Source organism: Mugil cephalus, chromosome 2 (assembly GCF_022458985.1).
Source record: "Mugil cephalus isolate CIBA_MC_2020 chromosome 2, CIBA_Mcephalus_1.1, whole genome shotgun sequence".
Taxonomy (NCBI): Eukaryota; Metazoa; Chordata; class Actinopteri; order Mugiliformes; family Mugilidae; genus Mugil; species Mugil cephalus.
Genome location: NC_061771.1, coordinates 22,264,672 through 22,291,904, shown reverse-complemented (window position 1 = coordinate 22,291,904; position 27,233 = coordinate 22,264,672). Strand labels below are relative to the sequence as shown.

Sequence of the window (27,233 nt, the reverse complement as noted above, 5' to 3'; positions counted from 1 at the left end):
TGTGTTTGTGGCAGTTGCAGACTCTTGTCTCCCACTGATTTGCCCCCCCCACACACACTTATTCCTTAATCATTAGGATGTATGGCTCTACGGCTGTAACTTTAACAGGTCTTTTGGGGTTTTGTGCTCCAAGTTTTGTGGAAACAGATCTGACCCACAGCACATTCCGCTACTTCCCGGGGATCTTAATCACCGTTTACTCGAAGCCGTGCCATGGTAACTTTGGGAAGTCACACCCTCCAAAGGTCTCTCACTTATTCCATACGAGGGCCAACATCATTCCAACATGCAGTGTTTTTATCTGTTTACTCTCCAGTTCACGTGTGCAGCTAGATGGAGGCGCGAGGCGTTAATAAAGCGTGGCGCGGAGATACTTCACACGCGCGAGGCATCCAACGGCCGGATCTGACCTCCCCTAGTTTTACCGTTGCTATTCAGGAAACTGAATGAGGCTTTATGTAAGCGATTACAAAACCATGTGAGACAAATTTGGACACCTGGCAACAGAAATAAGAAAAGCTCCGCCAACGACAACAAGCAGACTCCCTCAGCAGATACGCAATTATTAGCAAGAATAAATCCAGAAGTGTTTATTAGAAAAGAACAGGACATGCAGTTCAGACCTGGACCTGTTGAACTCAAGAACACAATGATAGATTCAACAACAGATGTATTCGGTCCCCACTAAACCTGACACTTTGCTGCAACACATGTTTAAGTCACGTGTTTTTATTTAGAATTTTAAGTTAAAGTCCAAGCAAATGAAAAAAAAAGCACAAAGAAACAAACATGTCTTATTTACATATGACAATATCCCGACTGCTGCGTTCACTTGGAGGCTTAAACACAAAAACCTTTATCGTATCATCTCGAAAGGAAGGGAAAGTGCAGCCCCGGCGAGGCCGGTGAACACTTTCAGGGCACACAGTAGTTCCAGTGTCGTTCGTTGGGTAACGCCTGGCAGAGCCGCAGGCAGCAGCTGATGGTGGGCTCATAAAACACAGTGTCCGGTTCCTCCGTGTTCGCCCTGCGTTGGTTTGCCTGGCAGCGGGCGAACAGCGAGGGTTTGGGACGTTTGTTCAGGACTTTCTTCGTCACGCAGCCAATGTCTATAAGCGCCTGCAGGAGAGACGGTAAAACATCAGCTGAAATGCTACAGAGGGGTGAGCTAATCAGCTGAGAGAGTGTTTCCATTTACCTGCACGAGGTCCAGCACCGCCACCGGCTGCAGCAAATCCTTGTAATGCTCTACCAGCGTCTGCTGGGTGATTCCGGGCCGAGACATGATGTGGTAGAGGACGGCCTCCAGCATGCCCTTGCACACCTGCCGGTTCAGCTTTCCGTCAACCATGCGCCACGGGCGGCTGATGAAGCTCACGTTTTCGCTGCGAGGAGGAAATAAAATATAAGATAAAATAAAACAGCAGAAATAAGATAATTACAAAAATGCACAAGTGACACGTACTCGTCGTCAGCTGATCCTGAAGGCGAAGAGCATTCCTCCTCGTCTCTTTCGTTGTCACTCTGTTCTCTCTCCTGTCCCTGTCTTTTTTGAATGTCCACGCTCTCCTCCTCTCTCTTCTCCTCAGGCTCCGTCTGCGTTCCTCTCTCCTCTTCCACGTCCGGCGCCGTCCCTCCTCTCCCCTCGTCGGCCTTCTCCTTCTCCACCTGCTCCTCGCCGGCCTTCTCCTTCTCCACCTGCTCCTCGTCGGGCTTCTCTCCCGTAACGCTGCTCGCCGCTCCGCCCTGTTCCTCTGCGTCGGCGCTCTTCTCTTCGTCCACAGATACTTTTTTAGCCGGCGATTCATCGGCGTCCTGACAGAGGCTTCTGCTCCTTCTCCTCTTGCGCATGAAGACGAGGCTGTGCTTGCTCTCCAGAGAGCGCGACTGAGTCCTCTGCTTGGAGTTCACGGTCAGCAGCCACGGATCAGCGTGCTGCATGAGCACCCAGCGGACGCCCGAGCTCCCGACTCTTACCACCTGACCTTCTTCTTGTAGGTCCTGTGGTAAAAAAGATGGGGGGTAAGGAGAGAGAAGAGGACAATAATGCAGCTTTCATTTAGACGAGCTGTGCGTGCGTTTACCTTCACGTACTGATCCAGGCTCCTGGTGCGTCCGGACTGCGGCTCATGCAGGTCCGTGTGAGCCTCGTGGAGGTCGTGCACGTCCAAACCGTTCTCACCGGCTTCCTCTAAGCTCCTCCTGAGCCGAGCACACGCTTCAAGGTCCTGAGGGCTGTATCCTCTCTGCTGGATGAAACGCCCGTCGCACTCCTCCACACTGGGCGGAGAAGAGCGGGATGAGCGCACAGAGTAGGTCAGGATGGAGGGCAGCAGGGACGGGCCGCATCTAGTCAAGTCCAGCGGTACAGAGTCTAAAAATGGGGGAAAAAAAGAAAAAGGAAAAAGAAATAGATGAAATATCATTTTCCGCTGACTGAAAATATGTTGCAAAAGTCTGGAACGCGTTCACACTCACTCTCTACGCTGAAGATGCCGTGAGCCGGCGTGTTGCGCAGCTGCAACCTCATCGTACACGACTCCATCACAATGTTGTCGTTGGTGTTGAGGTTACGAAGTTTGACTAAAAAAAAATAAATAAATACAACAAAAACATGAATTAAACAGAGCAATTTACAAATCATTACGAGTCTGCAGTTAACAACTCCTGTCACTGTACTTTGGCAAATCATTTAAAATGATGCAGAGAAACAGCATTTAAGGATATAAAGCAGGTAGACGACTGATTCAATAAAATCACAATTTGTAAATTAAGTTCTTTAGGTGTTTGGGATTAGTAGGACCTAAGAATTATAAAAATAAATAAATAAATAAGCATCATCTTTGAACTGGAACGAGTAGTAAGAGCAGGGGTTATTTCACTGTATTTTACCATTTACCAGAATATAAAACTGTTTACTTTAATGCAAAAGCAGAATTGGAAATGACGAAGTCCCAACATCCTCAAATGAGTACTTGTGAATTTGTCAAAGTCATATCAAACTAGAAAACTCAATAAACATAAATAAACAAGTACATCAACCCTTCGTTACAAGTACACGGCAAACAAAAGTGTCTCCTTATGAGGACAATAGGTCTAAATGAGGCAGAATAAACTGCCCAAACCTAAAGTCCAACGTCCCCATATGAAGACACCGGGTCTCAGGAGGTTAAGTCCATCCATCCCACAGATTTAAACTAAACAAAAGTGAAATAAGAACTAATTTCTCTGATGGGCATATCCACTTTCACCCCATTCTGTGTTCAAACCACAAATGATCTAAGGAAACGCAAAGGAACACACTTCGAGTGTCTCCCATGACCCCTCGATGAGAACGTCCTGTCGCAGATAAACAATCCACTCCCACTGACGTGCTAATACTGGAGAGCTGTAATGTTTGTATATATGTACGTGAGGGACACTGAACGCTGAACAGCCAAATAAAATGTCAATAAACCAACCACGTATTTGAAATAAACAAGTTAAACTGTTCAAAACAGCACAGTAACTACAGCATTAGACATGCACCAGGAAAAGACACCTCACTTTTATATTACACATAAAAACAGAGAAGTAAATCTTCACCTATGCCGGGAGAGCAGTACCCTCGCATCATCAGGTAGTTGGTGTGTGACGCTTGATGCGCCTTCACCTGCAGCTTTTTCTTGCCTTCAAACTCCTCACCGTCGTAGTCGTCATCTTCTTCTTCTTCCAATGCTGCCATACTGGAAAGATAAGTCATCTTTACTTTTTGGTGTAAATAAGAGGTCTTAGATGGAGACTTAGTTGTTTTATGTTTGATTAGCTGATACATATTGTACTGTAGACATTACAATTATCTCAGTAGAATATCAGTCTTTTAAATTAAAATCTCTATTTGGAGGCTGCTTCATGCGTCAAAGATGGATTTTGTGAGCGCGAGGCTGTGAAAGGCAGCACTCATACAGTCAAACATGAATAATAACTGACCTCTTAACCACATCGTTGTCCACCAGGTTGCTGTCCACCACCACCATCTGCTTGGGTACGGACAGGTACACGCTCAGCAGTCCGAGAGACATGAGGCCCAGCGAGACGGCGCAGGCTCCTCCAGGAGAGTCCAGAGAGAACTGGAGCATCTCCGACACATCTGGAGGACCCTCTGGAGCCTGAGGCGTGGCCGACGCCCCCACTGGCTCTTCTTCGGTCGGACAATCATCCGTCTGCTCCTGGTTCTCCTCGACTTCAGACGAACCGGACGCGAGGCGATCTTCCGTGCTTTTCTGCTCGTCTGCTTTGCTCACGTCCTCAGTTTTCATGTTGCTTATGTCGGACTCCATGGACTTCTCTCCTCCTCCTCCTATCTGACTTTGGTTGTCTCCCGTCTCTGCAGCTTCACTCGATGGTCCGTCTTCTTCTTTTTCTCCGCTTTGTTTTTCTTTCCTTTTTGACGCAGGCCTTCTTTCCAGCGCTTCCTCCGCGCTGTGCAGCCGGTTTTCGGTTTCGTGGTAAATCTGAGTAACGGGCCGGTCGTCTCTGGCCCCGTTGTCTAGAAGACACTTCAAGAAGCAGAAGGAGTCGGTGCACAGCGAGTAAGGAAACCGCCACGAAAAGCACCTATGAGGAAGGAAGAGGGAAAAGTTGGGTCAAATGCCATCGGATGCAGAATACAAGGACTCCGATACCACAGTTAACAATAGAGAACCTAAAAATCTGGAAAAAGCTTCCTTACATTTTTATTCCTGTCACAGCCCAACACATAGTCTTTTACGCCAGGAATACATCATCATGATTCAACTGTGTGTTTTGAACAGGTGTAAAAATGTGAGAATGGAGTCTAACAGAAAAAAGGTGTCACAGATGTGTGCTACATGTTATTGAGTTATTCTGCTTTCTTTTCGATCGCAATCTTAAAGGAAATTACCTCTGAAGGCAGACATTTTGGCTGCAGTTTCCTGCACAAACTGACTTACTTATGCCCTGCCGGACAAAGCCGTATTGTAAGTGTGAAGAAACAGGAAGCAGCCTTGTTGTTGTGCATGTCTTTCAGCACTGACACAATTATTCACCCCAGTGAATTTTTTTTTTTCCCACTTATTGCTGCAGAGAACTTTATAAATCCCAACAGGATAAGTCATTTTCAGCTTTTCCACATGTATCCCATACACAGTCAATCAAAAATAAAAAAAAAATAAATAAACAAGCCCAGGAAACACATAATAATCGATCATAAATTCACTGCTCATTGAGATCGAAGAAACAAATCCCATGATTAAATAGAATAAATAAAAAGATAAAACCTTAAAAGTTCCATCTGAAATGAGCGCGGTTTAAAAAGGAGTAAAAGCCTCTGGGTCACGTTTTGTCCCACCGTTGGGCACAATACAGCGGCAGCCAGAAGGAAAACATAAAAACTCACTCGACAAAATGCGATCTGATTGAGTTTATTGTTGATTTTTATCTCTGAGCGACTCGTTCTTATCGGACCGCGCACAAGTTGTTCTGCTTAGTGCCAGTAATTTTTGAACGTACTTTAACAGCAGAGTTCAAGCTTTTTCTGCCTCACAGACAACTCAGTTAACCAGCAGATAAAGTTGTTTTTAGTAAATGTAACTGTGTTTCAGTTTCATTTTATTAAAAAAAAACTACAAAGAAAAATAATAATAATAATTTAAAATCTCTACCAGTGTAAACCAATTTCTTACAAACTAAGTTATTAGTTTTAGTTCATAGATGCATCTTTATCTGCAGTCACAGCGCTGAGTCCGTGTGGATGAACCTAAATCAACCAGACTCCACTTCTCTACCGGACAGAGGCATCGACTCTGCTGCAGCAGATGATTCATTTTGTGGTCACGGTGTAAAGTTAATTTTACACTTAAGGCCATTGTCTTGGTGGAAAATAAGTCTTCTCCCAGGGTGTGGCTCTATCGCAGACTGACCTGTCCTGTCCTCCAGGATTTCCCTAGATTGTGCTGCATTCATCTAACCAGCTCTTGACATTCACGAGCCGTCAAAGTCTGTTCTGTTTGTGGAGTTGAGCGGGTTCCGAGCACAGTTTCCAAAAAAAAAAAAATCTTTATTCTGGCCTCATTAGATCCACAAGTCTTTGGTTGAACTCTGACCAAAAGTTAATAATACGAGCTTCACCTTTGAAGAGACAGCAGAGCCTCTCCCATCTCAGCTGCTGAAGCTTTTAACTCTTTCACTTTCTCATAAGTGTGTGGCTAATTCAAAACATCTGGATTCAAGATCTAAGGACCAGAGGCTCCATTATCTTCCATTTTGCTTTCTCTGTTCTCCAACATGCTTTACGTGTTTGCAGCTGGACAAATTGTAAAAAGAAAATGTCAAGTGGCACACCACAGTGTTAGATGGTGAGATAGAACGTGCTCTTTCATAAACAATACTCATTCAGACTGTGCGGCATATTATCAACCCCTGCCAGGAGCCAGGAACTCAAAACATTAAAAGGCAGCACACAATATAGATTGTGCCTTACAATGGGGAATTGTCCCTCATAACATGAGGAATAACAGTACGTAGTGTTGCGAGCTTTAGTGGTAGAAGTAACGGACTGAGTGGGACGGACCTGTAGTAGGACTGGGACAGCTGGTAGGACATGGGCAGGATGGGCAGCGCTCGGTTTTTCTTCGGCCCGAACGGCTGACTGACCCGACGCCGATTGATCAGCCCCCTCCTCCTGCACTGGATGAACACTTGGCAGAGCAGCTCCTGGTTGTACTGACTGTACATGTGGAAGGTCTAAGAGAGAGAGAGAGAATTAGAGGAATAACACGTTTGGATGTGTTGTTCTTCTTAGTATTTCTGTCATGTTTTTCCACTGTGTGATTATGTAGAAATAAAAGCTGAGACTGTGAAGGAAGGCTGCACCTGAAAGGATCTTGAGGATTTCATCTGATTGTTGGTCATGGCCAGAGTGCTCTGGATTAAATTATGCAACACCGTGGCATGAATGTCATCAGTGCTGTGGAGAAGACACAACATTAATTGCAATCGTAAAAACATTTATGTTAAATGGAATAACATCTAAAACTCTAACCTGAATCCTTACCAGGTGAGAGTGTCTTTGGACGACACCTGTTTTTCGTTGTCTATTGCAGAAACCTTAAACCTGTAAAGAACACACTGTGTTACAATAAAGTCTCATGTCACAGAATCAAACCTCCACTGCTCAGGATGGTCAACAGTAGCAACCAGACCGAAAAGCAACACAGATTATGGTGCCACTGAATGTTTAATTCCAGCCTGTTAAACAGCTAAAAATGTGGCTGTACTTCATCTCAAAAGACGCAGACTCTGCAACCTGCAACAAGAGCTCGAAGGCGATATTGTGCAAAGGAGGCAACACCTGGAATTTGATTAAACATCTGATGATACAGCGCTTTTTTAAAGGCAGAGAAATGTAGCGTCTGTGATAGAGACGATAATTCATTACGATAATTATAACTGTTTATCGCAAATTTTAATTTATATTTGTTAATTTATTTCTTAGTCTTAGTTGCATTTATGTTATTTAAATGAATATTCTGCTCAACTTGCACCTCACAAAACGCCTTAAAACTAAAAAGGCAGTTTATGGACAAAGTTGTATGTTTTCCATTCTTTAAGGACCGGGTTCAGGTGCCTTTTAAGCAGCAGCACCATTTCAAAAGTACCGGTTTGGCACCGGTATCGGACAAAACCTTAAAGGGATATGTCACTGCTATGTGAAATTTAGTCACAAGCCCCCAACTTCCGTCAACACACCGACGTGACTGGTTTTCAGGTGCTGCGTGGTGTATTTGTAAGAATATAGCCCTAAGTACTCAATGTGAATGTACAGGTCACAAGAAGTAATTAGAAAAATTAGCACCATTAAGCTAAAGCTAACAGCTGCGCAGGCGGATTAGGACAACGCCTGCACTGACTTATAAAACTCTTTTTCTCACTTATCTAATTCTGGGTTGAGTGACTACATTTCAAGATACCCTTCTCCATCCACTGCTACTTACCGTGAGAACAGCTCCTGCTTCGTGTCAGGAATGATCATCTCGTGAGCGCTCATGACAGAGCTGAACTTCTGCCTGAGCAGCCTGACGTACTCTGAGAACGCTTTGACGCAATCCTGAAACAGCACAGACAGAAATATTCAGCTCTCAAGATGGAGTCAACTAAAAAAAGATCTTAAAACGAGAAAATTAAACTTGAGCAATGACGGAAAGAAAAAAAAAAGCAGACCTCTGGTTTATCGGGGTCAGCAGGTTTCTTCTCCTCCAACACTCTCATCATAGTTTTATCCTGGTAAACCTCAGCCAGACAGATCCTGCATCAAACAGAAAGTCTAAATAAAACCCACACGGTGGTTTACTGCGTTTCAAAATTAACGTTATTAACTGTTCAACCAACCTGTAGTTCAGGAGCGTCTGGGGATTTTTGAGGATGTATCTTGAGCGTCGTGAGACAGAGAGAGACGTCTTATCTATGGATATATCAAACTCTGTGTGGAGCAGGTCTCTCACCACGCAGTGAGGTATGAAGGGACGTTTTAACTGGAACACACAAAACAAGCCACAAGTGAGAATTAAAAAAATACACACGATGTATTATAAAAGGGATACATAAAAGGGTTCACACGGAATAAAGAAAACTGTAAAATAACACAAAAGAAGAAAACTACAGACAAAAGAACCTATTGTTGGGAAAATTTTGTATTGTAGTTGGTTCAATTTTTATGTTGAGATTCTTGTCATTAACTTATTTAAGGCGAAGAGTGATTTATATTTTTTTTTCATTCATATTGAAATCATTTTGGAAGTAAAACGATCTGCTTCTTGTCCTGTTAAACAGGTGAAGAGAGGCTTTAAGAAGACACTGCTTTGTTTTCAAGGGTCACTAGAAGAAAACACTCAACAGTCAATTACTGCCTTAATCCGACTTTAACTGGACAAATTAAGCGCATGTAAACACATCACTCCGACTAAAATAAAAGTTCTCTGACAAGGACACGCAGATAATGCGATTGAAAATTGATTTTCTCCAGCATGTATACGCTTTAATTGGACTTTAACTGGACAACACGTGTGCACATGCTCAACGCAACGGCTGTGCTGGCGTGTGACCCTGGAGCAAAACCATCCAAAAAAGCTGGTCACAGAAGAAGAAGAAGGTAAACGGAGTCAGTAGAAGAACCAACTGAAGGATAGCGCACATCTTATCTGCACCAGAAGTAGAGCGCACATTACGTAAGAGATTAAAAAAAAGAAAGGGGGCCGTATTGACCCACTGACAAGACACATATCGCCACCTAGTGTAGAGGAGGAGGACATGTTCCCGTCAGTTATTGGATTTTCTCCGTTGCATGTGAACTGTGACAAGGACCACATTCAGAAACTCCAATTTTGAGCACAGCTCCATTAAGCTGTAAACGCACTGATTGAGAAAACATAGGTTTGATGTATTTGTGTGTTTGTGTGTACCTTGCCGTTGAGCAGGTGTGAAGCTACACAACAGAGCATCATCAGCGAGTCTTCTTGTACCGACCAGTAGACTCTCTGTCTGGTCATCATTTTCAAGGCCCGGTGGTCGGCCTCGTCGTGGGCAGGGGTGCGTTTCTTTGGCTCTTCACAGCAGATGACACGCAAACACAATCTGTCAGCTTTCTCCTCTCTAGCCCATCAAACACATGCGTACATTTTTTTATTTTTTTTACGTTCACCAGCACAGACTGTACCTTTCTTCTTCTTTCGCGAGACCTTGACAACTTCCTTTTTGGTTCTCTTCCTTTTCTGTTTCTTTCCTCCGACCACGCGCTGGTTTCTGGAAGCAGGTTCAATATCCACCTGATTCCAAAAACACGGGAGGAGAGAAGACTGTTTGAACAAAATAATATAACACTAAATAACGCTGTGAAGTTGTGACACGACTTTAAAAACTATTAAAATTGGGCTTCATAAGTAAGAATTGTGGAGTGTAGCAATGAATAAATACTACGTGTTAATCCTGAACTTCACGGTTATGGGTATATTTTATATAATGTCCATTTGATTCAAACCTAATATAATTTAGGAAGCTGTGGGTTGTGTTGTTAGCCAGATGTTTCTTGATCACTCAACTTCATATCACCAAGGTTTTAGTAAAGAAGTTCAATAGCACCGTGTATAATGAAATATTATTAAGAAACTCCTCAAATCTAATGTAATGAAATCTCCAAAATGATCTTAAACTTATATCAAAACATCTTAAGAAGGTTCAAAAAATGGCAACTGGAAGTAAAAAAGGAGAAAATAGATAATTTTGATAGAAAACTTACCTCCACATTTTCTATTATCAGCGGTCGCTTGGCGGTCAGATAACGAGGTGAAGTGCTCTCTCCTGTTGTTATAGGGACTAGTGTTAATTTAAGGCACAGTGTAATCAGGATTACAAACAGAAGGTGATTACAAGGAGAAATTCATAATGGTCGAGGGAACTCACCAGCTTTAAGTGCAATCCTGAGAGCATTTTTACTCAGGAGGCTTTTCAGTCTGATTTTGGTGTCCTCTGCCTCTAAACCACTTGGATTCTACAATAACAATAAAAAAATAACAAACAAAAGCACAAAGAATAAAACTTATAGTGCATATCTCTAAGAGTTTAATCTAAATAACTGTCTGTTAAGTCACTGTTTGTCACTAAATGAGATAATACAATTAAGACATAACCTTATAAAAGATGTAATTTTGTATTTATTTGTCAGTGAATCACTTTACAACAGTTCAGAAGAAGATGAAGAAACCACAAAGAGCTGCTGGATGAAGAGCTGCAGACAACAGACTAATGCCAGTGGCGGAATAAAATCATCTTTGATGAAAGGAAGATGAAAAAATTCCAATATCGTCTGCACGTGCACGTTTACATGTTTAACCCTCTGGAGTCGAAGGACGCACCGGTGCTTCCAAATCACCAATGTAAGACGACGTAGCAGCAAGAAGCAGCGTCACAGAGTCTCCATTTCAACTTTTGTGGAAAGTACTACCTTTAACCAAAATAACAATTTTTTTGTGTTGATAGGCCAAGTACAACTAGACACCACACCTTTTCCTGGATATTTCCGTCATGTTGGTGCCAGACTGGTTCACAGGAGAAACAGTGGAAAGGAAAAGTCTAGCAAGCGGAGATCGCTAACCAGCTTCAATTGCACGAAAACAAAACAAAGCGAACAAATGACACCCCCTTTCCTATTGGGGAAAAATGCATCCTGTCATGGTTGTAAATAGCTTTACAAAAATGTGTGATGCAGTTCCTGCATTTTGATGTAAATAGTTCTAAACAGCGTTGGTGTTGGCTAAATTTGTACATGAACTTTTGAAATTTACACTTTAGATTTCTAAGTTATAAAAATGTCTTTTTTTAATCGTGTTTGTGGTTTTCACAGAGAAACTTTATCCTACTGGAATTGTGTGGTTTTACTGTGGTTTTAGGTCCAATGTGTTAATACAGTTTGTCAAAATGAAAAAAAAATAAAAATAAAAATTGTAAAATGACACAGGTGAGGTTGTGCTGAACAGAATGAAACCAAACAAGGCGATACAAACAGTTGATGAAATACAAAGATAAAACCAAAATTAGTCAAAAACGGGTTAACTTGTGTTTTGGGTACATACCTTTTTGACAGCGAGCAGGTGATTGGTCCACAACCAGTTGCGTTTCAGATGAGCAAAGAATTCAGAGTCCAGACCTCCTGCTCCTTTACCGTCTCCTGGTATGAGCCCGTTATCACACACTTCCAGACTGCCCCTGCATAGAAACACATATTCAATCAGTTTGACTTTAAACTGGGAAGAAAAGCAAAAGGAATAGGAAGAACAAGTTAAATGTATTTTGATCACTACAGATGCTTTATCTCATAGCCAGATCACAACTACTGTCTGACCATCCTCAGGGTAGACAACCTGAACATGCAAGCTCACACCTTCCTGTAGATGTTTCACAATAAGAGCATTGTTAAGAAATGAATGGTGTATGTTCACTCAAACAGTAAGAACCTCATAATTTGAAAAGGATGCAGATCGTGTTAAGTTTGTATTTACAGCGTCATGCAGTAACTTTGAACAATGCAACCAGGAGCAAGATCTCTTAATAAAATACAGTAAATTAATCTTGCGGAACAGATGTAATTAGAGAAAAAAAAATCCTATTTCTATAAATGTCACACGATCTTTTTTAAAGATCTTATTTCACAGACCCCTTGCAATTTCACCACGGACCACTAGGGGTTGAAAATCACTCAGTTAGACCCTTTTGCATAGAAGTGTCTGACTGACAGCCCACGTACCACGTGCACATTGACACCTTATTTAGAAAAGAAATGGGCCATGTGCACGAAAAGTGAACACAAATCACAATCCACCTACTTCAGCAGGTGAGCCATTCCCACAAACACACTGCGTTCACGCACGAAGGGAGGAGCAGTCTCCTCCTCCGTGGAACTCCTCTTGTTACGGATTACCCCTAAAAATGGAAACAGGAAGATTCATTTTTTCTGTACGACTTCCAGATCTCTCAACGTCACAGTGATTTTATACGTTGTGTTGTGTGCATGTACCCAGTGGCGTGTTGAGGCAGACACACATCAGGTCAAACCAGTAGCTTTCCACGTCGTCAGCAGTGTTGAATGTGTACTGACGCCTCTCGAACGGTTTGTCCGGTGACTCTGTGACCAGCCAGTAGTGAGGCTCGGCACTGGTGGTGTCAACAATAGTGGCGTTGCGTCTCAGATACACAAACACCTGGGTCAGAGCGGAGGGAGGGAGGGGGAGGAACTTGAGATTAGAGACAGGAAGGGTGAGGTCGGCACAATTTGGACTCGTATTTTGTGTTAAAAGTAAGTTTCGCTTCTTTGAGGGGGGCGGGTTAAATCATATGAACTGAAACTGAACATGAGGAGTTTGAAAAGAGAACTCATAAAAAAACAGTGTAAGACTCAACAAACACTGATTCATTAAATTCATTTTTGCTCCTATTGCTTATTTTGTTGCTGAAATATAGAAAACAAGTAACTCACAAAATTGATGGACTCACAGCTGAGCTTTATATTTTAGTATATTTTTTTGTACTTTGTGTAACTTTACTACCTCATTCTTACACTGTTTTTAAGATTATTTTATTTTTTATCTTATTCTATTTTTTTCTTGACTCGTTTTCTTATGTCTATATCTGGTTCACATTTATCTTCTCTGTTATCTTGAGACTCTTGGACAAAACGTTTTCCCTGCTGGGACCAATAAAGTGACCTTGAATCTTGATTTTAGTTCTAAACAACATTTTAATGTCATTACTTGCACTTTCTTTTAGTTTGTTGTTCAATCAGTTACACTTGCAGTCACTCTCCTGAGCATTTTATTTGCAGCGAGAACACGATTTACACAAATGCCAGTGTCACTTTCACTTTACGCTCATTTGTGATGCGATGATTAAATGCAGCATTGTGATAATACATAAGCGTGAAAGTACCCTTAATTGACTAATTTCAAACTTAACATTAAAAAGATGTCATCCTGTTCAGGTTTGTGCATTCACAAATTTTAGATAAAACTGGAGGATAACATTTGTTTTAATATTTATCTCCTTTTAAAATTTCCTTTGATATTTTCTGTGTTTAGTGAACAGATGAGTGCAACATTGAGATGAATGCAATTATTATTATTATCATTTTTACTTCATATTTGCAGCGATAGACTGTATTGACGCCGTTTCATACCTGGTCTTTTTCCTTGAATTTCTCTGCAGGTCCAAACTGCAGCAAACCCATGTAGATCAACCTCTGGAGGTTCTCATGAAACACAAAGATGTATTTCCTAAAAAACAAAAAAAAAATAAAAATAAAAAGGTAAATAAGACAGTAAATATACATTCTGAATATTTAATTTCACACTGAGCAGGAACAGGAAGGAAGTCACCGTTTGTAAAGCAGCTGTCTTTTCATGCTCGCAGGCAGCGCCCGAACAAGGTAATGTTGCTTCACGGGGTCGTTGAGATATTCCTCCAGGCCGTCCACCTGTGGAGAAAAATTCATGTTCAGTTGCCAGTTTATAATGTTTTTCTATTTAGATGATTTTGTCCGTCCCATAAAAAACAAAACAAAAAACAAAAGAACCTACAGGCTCACCTTATAATTGACCTGTATGACCTGCACGAAGACGGAGAGCGGCAGGCAGAGGAGCAGGTCGCCCACCATTGCCCAGCCACGGGTGAAGTCTTTGTGCACGCGGACGGGAGGGATGAACTTCTTCCATGAGTCTTCATCAACGTACACTATCGCAGAAGTGCAGAGAATTACAGTAAAATAATGAGAAAAATGAAAAAGAAAAATCTGCAATCAAGAACTCAAATCAAACATGCAGCTATATCACCCACCTTTCATGTCAGACTGAAGGTTACTAGATACAGATTTATCCTTCGGCTCCTCTCCTTCTTCCCCTGATGTCACATCATCTAAGTTGGGTACAGCATCGTCTGCAGTTTTGCCCGTTTGCCCGCGCGCGTCTGTGTTTTTTCCTGGCTCTTTCGTGTTGGGTTTTACGTGGCTGTCGGAGTCGGAGCCGCTGGGGTCGGCTGTTGTTTGACTGGTGGAGTTGGAGTCGGCGTTTTGGAGAGGGTGCCCGTAGATCACGTACCACAGGAAGTTATGGACGACGCGCAGGCGATGCATCTTAGGCTGGAAGCCGAACGTTTTACTCAACCCTCGAACTATATATGTACATAAAAAAACAAAAACAAAGGATAAACATTTAGGGAAGAGATATTAGATCTTACGAATGATGTGCAAATGCGTTTATTAACTTGTTCGAGTCCTATGTTTTTCTTTTAATGTTACTCTTGATGAAGAGAGTTCCCCAGGGTTTAAGCTGTAGTGTATCTGATATCCACCTTATCTTTAAGCACAATGTAAACCACGAATAATCCTGTTTAAATGGAGCTCACACAGTCGTCTCATTGGTTGATGGAGTGAAGGAAAATGGGTTCGGATCGGTGGCATACTGAGATTTTTACTCTCTCTTATTGACGGAGTATTTTCTTTATATTCAACGATAGAAAACAGAAGAACCTGTTGTTGGCTTGAAGTCGGGGTCATCTTTCATGCTTCCATTGGAAGACTTCGACTGCTCCGATTCCTTCTCTTGGTCTTTGGCTTTCTCTTGGACGTGTTGCAGACTGGAAGAAAGAAGAGGAAGAAACAATAAGACATAAGATAAGAAACAGGATCCAATGTTCATCTTCTACACCATAGGTCTTCAACATGAGGTACTGCAGGGAGGTCAGGGGTCGCAAAATCTTTGGTTGATTAGACATATATATACATATATATATTTTTTTTTCCACAGTTTTAAATGTCTTTAAATACAAAGTACCACGAATTCAACATATTTTAGTAAAGGGATAAATGGAGGCAGAGGACGTTGTCTTTCATTCAGCGATACAGGAGCCATCTAAACACCGCACCATTTCAGACCTCCCAATCTACACCTCCAGTTCACAGTAGGACCCGCCCCCATCACTGCAGAGCCAATCATCGCAATTGGCCGAGAGCCTATTCAGTCCCCAAGGTAAATCCCAGAAGCACGCTGTAATGTTATCAGAAGAGAAGCCGACAGTGCGACTTCCCATTAGGCCAAAATGGATCGCTTTCTAGAACAAAGTCCACAAACACACGAGTGATACCCTCCAGCTCACAAAGCACCAGCGATAAGCAGCTGATAAGTGAAAACGAGAGAAGATCCAAAAATAGAATTATCTTTAGTTTGGATTCAATTCTAAGGAGACAGCTGGCATTGAATTTCATATATATTAGTTTACACACATAGTAGGTAGGAAGTCCCTACTTAATCTCTCCATCAGCATCAACATTGAACAAACATTGTCCTACACTGAAGACCAATCCTAAGTAAGGAGGAAGTGTGTAGTGAATTATCATCCCAGAAGTCAGACAGTGGAGAGCAGAGGCTCCGTCATTTTGACATATGGAAGTGGCTTGGTTTTTACCAACTGTCTGTTGAAAACAAAACAAAAAAACAAAGCATAGCAGCACAACAAACCTGGAACAAAAGCATGCACTGAAGGGCTGAAACGTGTCTTTACAAGGTTCAAGCTTCCGACCCAGCACCAACAGCACGTTGAGAAAAAAGTGAATGTTTTTGTGCTCACCGTACGGCCGAGTAAGAGCTGGAGATTTTGAACCGTATCTGCTCTATGACGTCTTTGATCAGGTCGTCGTTGGGCTGAATGGACGGATGAACAATCATCTCAACCTGCACGTGTAACAACATCAGACGGACACAACGTAAGACATAAGACTGCAACAGGCACCAACGCAATCAAAGTAATGTGTTTAAAAATATAAATAATTAGCAGGACTAATAAAGAAATGAGTTCATCATCGCTCTTTGCCTATAGTTAGTTATTACAGTTGTTTTAGGGTTGTGTTCATGCATGGAGAGCGGAGTCGTGATCGTACCTTCCTGGTGATCCCGTCTTGTATGACAGTGGTGGTGTAAATCTTCAGCAAACCTTCTCTGGACAAACTGTTGACAAGTCGTACAATAGACTTCTTGCAGCACTTTGAGCTGACACCATCCTGCTTCTCTTCGTCATTGATCATCTTCTGCAGCCTATAAAAAACAAATAACAAAACAAACAGGCACACTGACATTTTTACTCTCTCCTCTAATGTGGGAAACGTGAAAACAATAGTGCCTCAAGGCAAACTCACGGGAAAAGCCCCTCTATGATTTTGAGGTTACGGATGGCCTCCACAATCAGGTTCTTCCTCCTCAGAAGACGGTACGTCTCATGGGTCCTCATCAAAGTCCCTTTGGGTGCCTGAGGGAAGCGCGCTGAACTGTTACTTCCGCCGTTTGAAGCAGATTACCGTCAACTTATTGTAGCCAGAGGGAGGAAAAATAACAAAACACAACACCGAAATCAACCCGACTCACCTTCAGCTCGGAAACACTTTTAATGACCCCGGGGTCGTCACTCGTCGGGTCATCGCCTTCATTCAACGCTTCGTTCTGAGGCAAAGAGCCGGCACACGTGGACTTGGGTTGTTCCTCAGCCTCACCTGTGAAAATCCGAATGAAATATCAAACAGCCGCAGGAAAGTTGAGCCAGAAGAGCCACAATACAACTTAACGGTGTCATTGTTGGTGTTAAAATAACGAAAACACTGAAGAGATCCACATATGAATGAAGATGAATTCATGTTTTTGATGAATGAGCGGGAAAAATATATTTTTTTTGGATGATAAAAATGAAAATTTATATAAGTTTATATTTTAGATTATATTTAACCGCTGCATTAAAGTTAAATATTAGAATTTTCGTCAAAATGTGATGAGATGAAGGAATGATAAAATAAAACAATGAATCTGGGTCCAGGCTAAATCAAGTCTGCACAAATAAAACAAAGGAAGCTGCAAATTTACGCGTTTCTTCCTGCTGGCTTTGTGACTTTGTTTTAGATTGATTACAGGAGTTTCTGCTATTAATAACATGTGTTAATATATTTTTGAACCTCTGTCTTAGATTTTTCAAGCTACAACAATTCATGTTTTAAACTGACAAGAAATAAAATGACGACGCTCTGTGAAAGGGACTGAACATAGTGATGAACCCAAATATCATGCGACTGTGCCCTTTTGTTTTAGTTTTAAGGATGAGTTTTGGTCTAATCTAACGGACCAAAACCTTCCTTGTTTTGGTCCATAGAAGGTTTCTTTTTCCTCCATATTTTACAGCTTCTAAAGTTTATCTTATCTGTGTTCACATAAAATATTTTTGTCCCGGCAAGACGCATCCACATGCAGCCCTGTGTGCTGGAGACCTGTGCAGCCCATACATTGACCCTCCCACACTAGCAGAATGAGTGCAGCTGGAAACTGGAAAACGCTTGTGCTATACCTCTTTTAAATGTTTATTTTGTATGCGTAAGAGCATTAAATATTATTTAAGTTCAATATATGTTTATGTTTTTGGTCAAATTAACATTTGTTATCATTGTGTCACTTTTATCATGAAGATTAAAGGAGAAAGAAAAGCAGTATCGGCTCCAGATATCAGCCCTAAAAAAAGTTCACATCGGTCGATCTCTACCGAGTTGCATAAGCACATTAACAGCAACATGTCACCCAGACTGATGCTGGAAAACACTGCGTTGTGACTACCAGCCTATACTTTATCACAAGTCAAAGGGTATAGTTGTGTGGACTGAGTCTCACAGGCCTTTATTAACTGAGCAGAAGTTTAGTGAGTACTCACATTCCTCTGTTGAAGGTTGTATGATGGGAATATCAGGCTGTGTTTCGTTTGCTGTTGTGACACCTTTTTCCTCTTCCGCCTTTCTTGTTGCTTCTGCCTTTACTCTTTCTTTGTCTCCATTTCCTTCATCCTCTTTTCTATCATCGCAGAGCGTTGTTTCCACCGCTCTTTCTTTGCCGCCCTCTCCATTCGTTTTCTTAACCTTTTTGGTGGCAGAAAGTTTGACGTCTTCTTTCCCCGTCGCCTCGGAGCCTGATGGTGTTTTGGTTAGTTCGGTATTTGGCGTGTGTGGAGCAGACGAGTAGAGCAGCTTCTTCCTTTCCTGCTCTTTAGCAAACTGTTTGAGTTGACCACTCACACCCACACACCTGTCAGGGGACGTGGGCAGGACAACATTTAGTATAATACGATATGACATAATGTGAAACTAAAGATTAGAAATGGATTCTTATATAGATACGAACTTATGGCTGATGTATTTTGTGGTCCTCTGCCGACCCTCGTCCACCATGAATCCCTACAGAGCGTAAGACATCACGCACATTAAACGAAAGACAGCAACACATTTACAGTGTAGTGCAAAGCATAACACAAAGATTGGGAATTTAATACCACTTAAAGGGATACGCCACGCCTATGTGAAATCCAGTCACTGACCATATTCCCCAGAGTTGGATAAGTGAGAAAAAGTCTTTTTAAATCGGTCCAGGCATTGTCCTAATCCGGAAGCACAGCTGTTAGCTTTAGCTTAGCATAGTCATTGTAATGTATTGTTGCCAAATAGCCAGTTGTTTGCAAAAGTGATAAATAAACTCACCCCTCACCCACCCTTACCCCCCTGGACTCTCTCATCTCTCCAGAGATCTACACAACACCCCCCTGTACCCAGTCAAACCTGAGTGAGGTGACTTGGGAAGCACAGAACCCTACACTCCACTAGTTCCTACTAGCACCACATGCATCTCCTCCACTGTCCATCCTTCTACATCTTTTCTGTCCTTTGTTCCCCCCTCTATCCACTGAGGTGTAGCACTGCCCTCCCTGCCACACAAGGTCACTACACTCAATAAAGATCAACAGGACGGTTTCCAGGGAGGCTGGTGATGGTCACACTCACGCACTGAAGTAATAAAGCTTTCAGCTGCAAGAATATAACTGCATCAACCTCATATAATGTTGACACCCTGTGGTGTTCAACTATGCAGATAAATTCAGGCAAAAAAAAAAAAAAAAAATGTAATTAACATGAAGACTCGGGACTATATCCCAGCAAAGCACCAGCACCATGTTGTATTAACACACACACACACACACACACACACACACACACACACACACACACACACACACAGACACACACACAGACACGCACACAGACAACGTAAAATTAATATTTTATTTGCAGGTTTTGATAAACTGTTTGGTTTGTTGCTGTATCATCTTGAGTTTAATATAAATAAATTACTCCTATGACTAGTTTTCTTTATGAAGCTATGATTTGAAACACACCACAGTTTTTAGGTTTTACCAGACACATTTGACACAAAGTATCGGTGTCGGATCTGTATCACCAATACCAGTCTGAATTTTACCCGGTATCAGACCGGAAAGGAAAACGGTGGTATCGAACATCACTACTGAAAACCAGTCACGACCGTGTGTTGACGGAAGTTGAGGGTTTTCAGGTGCTTCTCACTTATCCAACTCTGGGGAACACGGTGAGTGACTAAATTTCACAAAGGGGTTTGTGTATCCCTTTAACTTCCAGAGCTTATTTTTGTACAAACTACTAATTTGACTGTGGATTTGTATTGGACGTTATCCTATAAATTCATCCTTCGTCTCCAACCAAGAATAAACCTATTTTATACTTTGACTTTTCAGTAATAATGTTATGTTTAGTACTTATTTCTCCTTCTCTACTGCCATTTATAATGTTTCCATTTATTTATTTTTAACTTGTTATGTGAGCGTCTTAAATTGTGCTGGCAACAGGCCATGAACATAATTACTGAACACAGTGGTAACAGGAAATCTCAGGGCGTCACCAGGGTCATCAGGACTCAGCCACTAGCATAAAGAATAGCTGTGTAAAAAAAAAAAAAAATGTTTGTGAATCAAAACAGGGAGATGTTATTTAAAAGAACTAGACTTGCTGTCTCGTGTCCTAATGCCTCTGCCAACCAATCAAGCTGGAGTTTGCTAGGACGTATTGTTGACATAGAGGGATAATAACGGTAGAGGCAGTAAAGCTAACGTCACCACACTCCTGGACCAAAAGTCTGTGGACAGGCTGCCGTTACCATGGCTACAGACACGCATCTTCTCCAGCTAAACACATTTCCTGAACGAAGCACTAAGTGAAAAAGCAGATTATCAGGCCAACCTGTATTAAAATGTCTTCTTCGCATGTCGTATGTAGCTTATTGTTACAAAAGCAAAAAAAACAAAAAAACTTTCCATTTATACAAATTTCCATTTTACTCCACACACACTTTCCAAGTCTTATCGATTTTACCAACACAACCCGGCACGGCACCAGAGGAAGGACCGTCTTTGTGGTGCTTTGACCTCTGAAGGAGGTGGCTGGTGTGGGAGCCCAGACATCCGACAATTCAAAGCGCGACCCTTCCAAATCCACTCTAATGGATTTACCAGCTTCAGTGGATTTCCACCGACACATTGAAATATGGCGTTTTTGGAAAGGAGCGAATTTATTTGGATGTCAAAAAAAAAAAAGAAAGATAAATCTGTGGAGGAAACATGTCATTATCTGTCCAGATCTTACCTTAATCACACCGTCCCTCTCCAGCTTCCGGCAGAGCATGCGAGACTCTAGTTTACCGACGTTCATCCTGAATGAGATCCCGCTCTTAGGGATTCCATTCGTACCGGAGGCCAAAACTGTAACGGAAGAAGAAAGTAAGTTTTATTTTTTCCGATCAGTTGCAATTTTTGCTGCAATTAGTTTCTCATACAAAAATGATCAACAAAAAGAACATTTTTAAGGAAGTAAAGACAGAGGACGTATCTCCAACATAGACAATGTCCACTAATCTACTTCATTCATTCTTTCCTATTTTAGACTAAAGCCAAAGCTCATATTGTCCACCCTCTCAAAACAAAAATAATTACCTCATTGCCTTAAAAGCCATGCAATAAGTAACCGTAGAGAGGCTGAGGCGGCATAATTAACAATTTCCTGGGCACTGACATTTACATGGACAATATTCCTTCCAATTACAGTTTATAACTTAACCGTTTTTACCCAAATGCTAAATACAATGATGTGGTTCTGGCCTCTATTATAATGCTGAAGTAGAAGACGTCAACCTGTGTTTTCAACCTGTTCTCACTTCCTTCACCTTTTCAAACACTCGTTACTGTAACTTCTCACATCACCTGGGGCTTGTTGCACCAGCTACACAGTTTTTAAGAGTAGGCTGTGGATAAAATGCGCTTTAAGTCAACACAGTCTTGAAGTCACTGTGAAATTGACCCATTTCCTGATTTAAAAAAAAAAAAAAAAACGTAAACAGACTCGAGCAGTAATTCAGGCAGGAAAGAGTTATGTGGGACGATAACTGTAGCTTCATTGTCTACAGTCTATTTATTTCCCATTTGTTTACAAGTAGTAAGTAATTAGTCTGACAGTCTTTCAGGAATATCCTCCAATTGTGAGTCCAGTAACAACAGAGGAGGACAAAGACTCACTCTGGTTTATCAGTGATATTTCCTGCATCTCCTTTGCACAGCAGAAATTAAACAAATAGGATGAAATACCTTTTTTTTTTGTTTGTTTTTTTAAAGGAGGACGTGAAGAAACCTACCGATGTGATAGGCCTGCGACATGGCGTCCCGCTCCATGAGCCGACCCTCTGAGGGGGAAACGCTTCTTGCTCCGGCGTCATATTCTTCATCGTCGTCGTCGTCGTCTTCCTCTTCTTCGGTTATGCCTTTCCGTGTGTACGGCTTTACCAGCCTCAAACAGCGCACAAGCACTTTACTACCTACACAACCAGCAAAAGCATTTATAGCAAAGTAGCACATACAGTCAAAAGCTCTTCAATCATTTTGCCGACTATTCATTCACTGTTCACAGGGTCTGAACAAAACTTTGCCTGTTTACATTCTCGTCTCTGCATATTTGTTTCTGATTTCCTGACTGAATTCTCAGCATTACCATCATGGTGATGGGAACAATGTGACTTAATGTATTTGAAAAAGTGTTGTTCATCTGGGCCTTTCAGCTGTGGGAATCATTGTTTTAGATCATTTCTTTTGGATTTAGAAGCTTCTGAATCACAACATGGTGAATTTTCCTCGTATTTTGTTGTGCAGATGGTTAATTGAGACAATGTTGCTGGTTAATTTGACAAAATGTCCACGAATGTCAGGGACTGGAGGTTACGCCTCCTGTAATTTCAAAACAAATGTTCCGTAAAAGTTATTTATTGAGAACTCAGCAAATGTTAATATGTTAAAATGTGAGCACAAACACTAACAACAAAATTGGGCTGTAAAAAAATAATAATTATAAATGATATACAAAGTGCTTTGGTTCTGATTTCAATTTTATTCGTGACTTTAATTTGATTATATGACATATAACACCTCATATATTATAATACAGGGGCTTCAGAGCGACTTTACCATTTTTTTTGGTGCAGGGTCCGGCGCTCGGATCCAAGTCCTCCAGAGGAAACTGACAATACTCGACCAACTTGGCACTTCTCATGTATTTCAATATACGCCTCAACGTACGTTCATTCACATTCTGCAAGAAAAACATATTTATTCATTTACCACAAGCAGAACAATTAATGTACAAACACCAGCAGATGCTCAGAGACAGAGATACTCACAAGTTGTTCTTTGAGTGACACTAGAGTGGCAAACTGGCCGGGTAACTGCTGGAGGAAGTTGGACACGTACTCCATGAGTATGTCGTACTTACTCCTCCTGAAAGAGCAGAAAGGGGCAAAGACAGGGAGTGGCCGTTAAGAGAGCCTACACATGTAAGGCTGATGTAAAACCTTAATAGTACAAGTAACACCGGCCTGTTAAATTCACAATCAATGCAGGAATTGTGGCTGTCTGGGTAAGACCATTGTAAGTGTTTATTTTTTGAGAGTAAACACATAGATTAGCAGCCAGAAACTGACATTTTGTTAAGTCCATTAGACAAACCTGTAGCCTGTAGGAGTTAAAAGCCATGACAGAATTCTACTTCAGCTTGCTGGTTTCATGTTTCCGGTGTCCCGCTACTGCTCAGAGCTAATCAAAACTAGCTGTAAAAAAAGTTGGCCGTATGCAGTCATTTAATTTTTCTTTAAAAAAAAAAAAAAAAGAGCCCAGGTTCAATTTGTGCCATTGTTGGTTGCCACAACAGTTCAAAGAAACTGAAAAGTTAATCAGAAACAATTTGTTTTTAGTAGAGATCGGCCGATATTTCATTTTTGTACTGGTATCGGCCGATACGTTGGTGTGTTCGCTGATCCATATATTACAGAGAGGTGCACTGCGACCTGTGCCCTAATGAGTAGAAAAAAAAGTCATTTGGTTATATTTATATATTTATTTTAAATGGTTAGCAAACAAATATCTACTTACTTTACTCTTTACAGTTTAGATTGGAGCGGTTGTGCTGTTGTTGAGCTTTTTTATTTTTATATAACCATAAATGTTTATGTTAGATTGAGACTTGTAAACACTTGAAACATTTGTTGTTTGTGTAATTTTTACCATGTAAATGGAAGGAGAACAAGGAGTATCGGCCTCAAATATTGCCTCAGAAAAATCGACAGCATGTATCAGCCAATGCTGATGTATATACATATATCTAAAATAAATAAATAAATGGTATCGGCCCTAAAAAATCCAATCCTCAATGTCTAGTTTTAACACCTATCACTTTGTCGATAAAACTGCACCCTGATCCATTCTGGTGCTATCCACAGCTAAAAGTCGGCACTGACAGCTACTGAAACCATGGGAACGTAGCTACCAGAGGAGCAAAACCGGCGCCCACACTGAATCATGGGTATCATTTAGAATTCAGTGGCCTTCACTTTATATCAGACTCAAAATCAAAAAATTTAAAAAATCAAAACTACAGGGAGTTCTTTACTGCGGACGCTACCAACACATTTTTAGCCGACACACAGAGGAATTAAGTTTGACACGTCGCTCTTGGCTTCATATAACATAAATGATACTAAGGACACATTTGCTTACGATGGTGTTCTTTTTTCATCAATTTGTAAAGAGTAAATAACAACAGTAAACAGTGTTAATGGTGAGGGGGGTAAAAAGAATGAATAGACCAGAAACAGACCTGTTCACGTGGAAGCGTTTGAGCAGCAGAAGGATGGAGTGTTGCTGTTGGCCGGAGGCCTCCAGTCGTGTGACGTGAGACTGCATCGTGACCAGTTCATGTCTGACGAGAGACTTCCTCAAGTAGTGACACTTTCGAGCATCTATCCTGTACGAGCAAAGCAAAAAAAAAAGTGGCTGTTACAACGTGAACCTTTAAACTCCAGCATGTCACTCAGAGAAAAACTACAGAACAGAAATATAACGGAGCTATTTAACCGCGTTCACGTTTCCTACTTGAAAGCAGATCCGTGCAGATCCCTTTGAAGTTCTCCTTGCCACCGAGCTCGGCCCACTCTCTCCAAAACGCAGTAGGAGTCATCGCTGAGTTTCAAGTCAGGATCGCTCTCAGCACCGATCAGAGTCCGAAATCTGAGAGTCTGACTCGCCACAACGACGAGTTTCCGGCCATATCTGAGAACGTGAAAAAGAAAACGTAAAATATTAATCAGAACTGATAGTGATGCACTGAAGTGAGATATTTTGAGCTTAAATTCTACAAAACCCAAACACAAAATATAAGGTTATTATTATTACTCCACTTAATAATCATAGCAAACGCATATTTACAGAAGTATTTCAGGAGCGGTTCAGGGATCAACAACCACATGTCTCTATGTTGAGTAAATGAATCAATTATTAAACCATCTCTACGAACATTTCCAACGCTTCCTCCAAGCTGACGAGAGGGGTGAGAGTCTTGGAGCGAACTTGCTTTGTGACATCTTTCCTTTCTTTGAAGAGGGCGCAGGAGCCTTGTATTCCATCCTTGTTTTCCTGAATGATATGGACGGGGTAGATGTCTTTGGGCGAGTCAGAAAACTTCTGCCTTATTTCAATGCCCGTCTCTGGGTCGATGTCCTTAAACCTGGAAGCACAGAAGCAACAAAAAAAAATTGTTAGGACTGGACGTGAAGAGCTGTTAAAATGTCCCACAGTGTAAGAGGACAAAGACGAGCACGTTGTGGTCCAGAAACCTGTAACGTGGCCCGTTTCTGTTCTAAATGTCCTCAGATAAAGGACATTTTGTCAGCCACAGTAGCATGAGTGAGGTTTGGAGATTTAAATACGTCCACATAACATCAGTCAAATACTGTGCAGCTAAACAAAGAGCACTATAATATAAGTTGTGTCTGGACTGGAAACCAATGTTTATATTGAGATCTTGTAGTTAATTAAATCCAGAGTTGGCAAAAGTATTCACATTCTGTAGTTAAGTAAAAGTACAGATACTTGTCTTTAAAAAAAATACTCTGATTCAACTAAAAGTAAAAGCAAGAAAGCACAGAGCTCTGAAATGTACTTAAGTTCTGACAGAATAATCTAGACTGAACTGACCAGAGGTTTTGCATGAGCATCATCATCATCATCATTTTTAACAGCTTCTCTTTTCTTGAACGCCAGAAGCTGGTAGATTTTAGGTCAAGACACAACAAATTCACATTGAATCATTCTTGGAGCCAACATGGAATAGTTCTCATGAATAAGGCTGTGGATGGGGAAGGTCTTGCTTTTCCAAATCTCCTGAAGCGTCGCCATCGACAGTTCATCCCAGGTCACTTCCTTCACTGTCAACTATCCCTCTACTTCTTCTTCTTCTTCTTCTTCTTCTTCTTCTTCACTTTACCTCTCTAGTCCGATCACGTCACATCTTTTACACTATGTCATCCATAGAGGTTAAAATAGTAACAAATGTTTGTTTCTTTCTCAATATAAGGCATAGATAATTTACATGTTTGTGTGTAAATGTAGGGAGTAAAAGTAAAAAGTCGTCAGAAAAATAAATACTCAAGTAAAGTACCTGAAAAATCCACTTCCCACCTCTGATCAAATCCAAATTAGAGTTGACCAACCAAATCTTGTTGTAATAAAATCTGAGATTCAGTCATGTCTGTGCAAAGGTTTACACCAAAATAAGACAAATAACTGCACCCAGCGCCTTAAAATGTGAGGATTTTGTTTGTCCTGTAACACGTGAGTCAGTCAGAAGAGGACGTATGAGGAAGGCAACATCATTATCGACAAAACAAAACAGATTGAATAGCAGCAAAATGTGGACTCTAAACCAGGCATTTCTTCATAAAAAGGAGGGTTAAAATAAATAGATGAAAATAATATAAAATGGTTTTAAGTGCCAGGAAATCACCTGTCAAACAGCACCACGTCGTCTCTCTGCTCCGGGAGCTGGTAGAAGCTCAGGTCGCTGTTGCTGGCAAGTGACTTCCAGAGAAAACCTTTGGTGCAGTCGTCGAGCTTGAGGGGAAACGGGGGCAGTCTGCTTTCTAGTCTGATCCAAAGACTGGGAATAGTTATCCCGTCCAGTCCCTCCAGAGCCACTTCATCCGCGACTAAACTCAACGCGTCCATCGCATGCGGGCTAATTGTCAGCTACCAATCATATCTAAATTAACCCCGGGTTACTAGCAGCCTGTGAGCTCGCTTTAAAAAAACAAACATAAATGCACAGGGTGACTCCTGCCTTAACGCTGTTTGGAGTTAGAGATGTGTAGTAATTAAGTAACAGAGAAGGTTCAGTCAAACTACACCTTTTTCCGACTGCTTTGTAACTGTTTACGTGCGTG

At 41.4% G+C, this 27,233-nt stretch overlaps 1 protein-coding gene across 1 annotated transcript; it reads right to left on the bottom strand.

The window, feature by feature from the left end:
- Positions 1–575: 575 nt before the first annotated feature.
- On the bottom strand, positions 576–27,233 carry LOC125004564 (general transcription factor 3C polypeptide 1-like). Its single transcript, XM_047579236.1, has 39 exons — positions 26,798–27,233; positions 25,310–25,519; positions 24,889–25,065; positions 24,614–24,760; positions 23,142–23,238; positions 22,930–23,053; positions 22,107–22,286; positions 21,065–21,180; positions 18,741–18,793; positions 18,277–18,644; positions 16,956–17,080; positions 16,730–16,839; positions 16,475–16,628; positions 16,165–16,268; positions 15,068–15,174; positions 14,377–14,709; positions 14,129–14,274; positions 13,920–14,017; positions 13,721–13,817; positions 12,566–12,749; positions 12,375–12,471; positions 11,625–11,757; positions 10,456–10,543; positions 10,292–10,353; positions 9,713–9,821; positions 9,459–9,601; positions 8,389–8,531; positions 8,221–8,305; positions 7,995–8,107; positions 7,055–7,114; positions 6,874–6,967; positions 6,572–6,744; positions 3,970–4,596; positions 3,586–3,725; positions 2,479–2,583; positions 2,085–2,374; positions 1,466–2,001; positions 1,199–1,385; positions 576–1,119 (listed from the first exon to the last, which is right to left on the bottom strand). Exons 1-39 carry the CDS (start codon positions 27,016–27,018, stop codon positions 916–918), a joined length of 6,540 nt encoding a protein of 2,179 aa, XP_047435192.1. The 5' UTR covers positions 27,019–27,233; the 3' UTR covers positions 576–915.

Excerpts from the sequence above, each read along its gene's own strand:
- LOC125004564 (XM_047579236.1), bottom strand. The coding sequence starts at position 27,018 with ATGGACGCGTTGAGTTTAGTCGCGGATGAAGTGGCTCTGGAGGGACTG. Across the intron at positions 25,520-26,797 it reads GACGTGGTGCTGTTTGACAG|GTTTAAGGACATCGACCCAG; the intron begins GTGATTTCCTGG and ends CTGTGCTTCCAG. Across the intron at positions 6,968-7,054 it reads TCCAAAGACACTCTCACCTG|CACTGATGACATTCATGCCA; the intron begins GTAAGGATTCAG and ends TCTTCTCCACAG.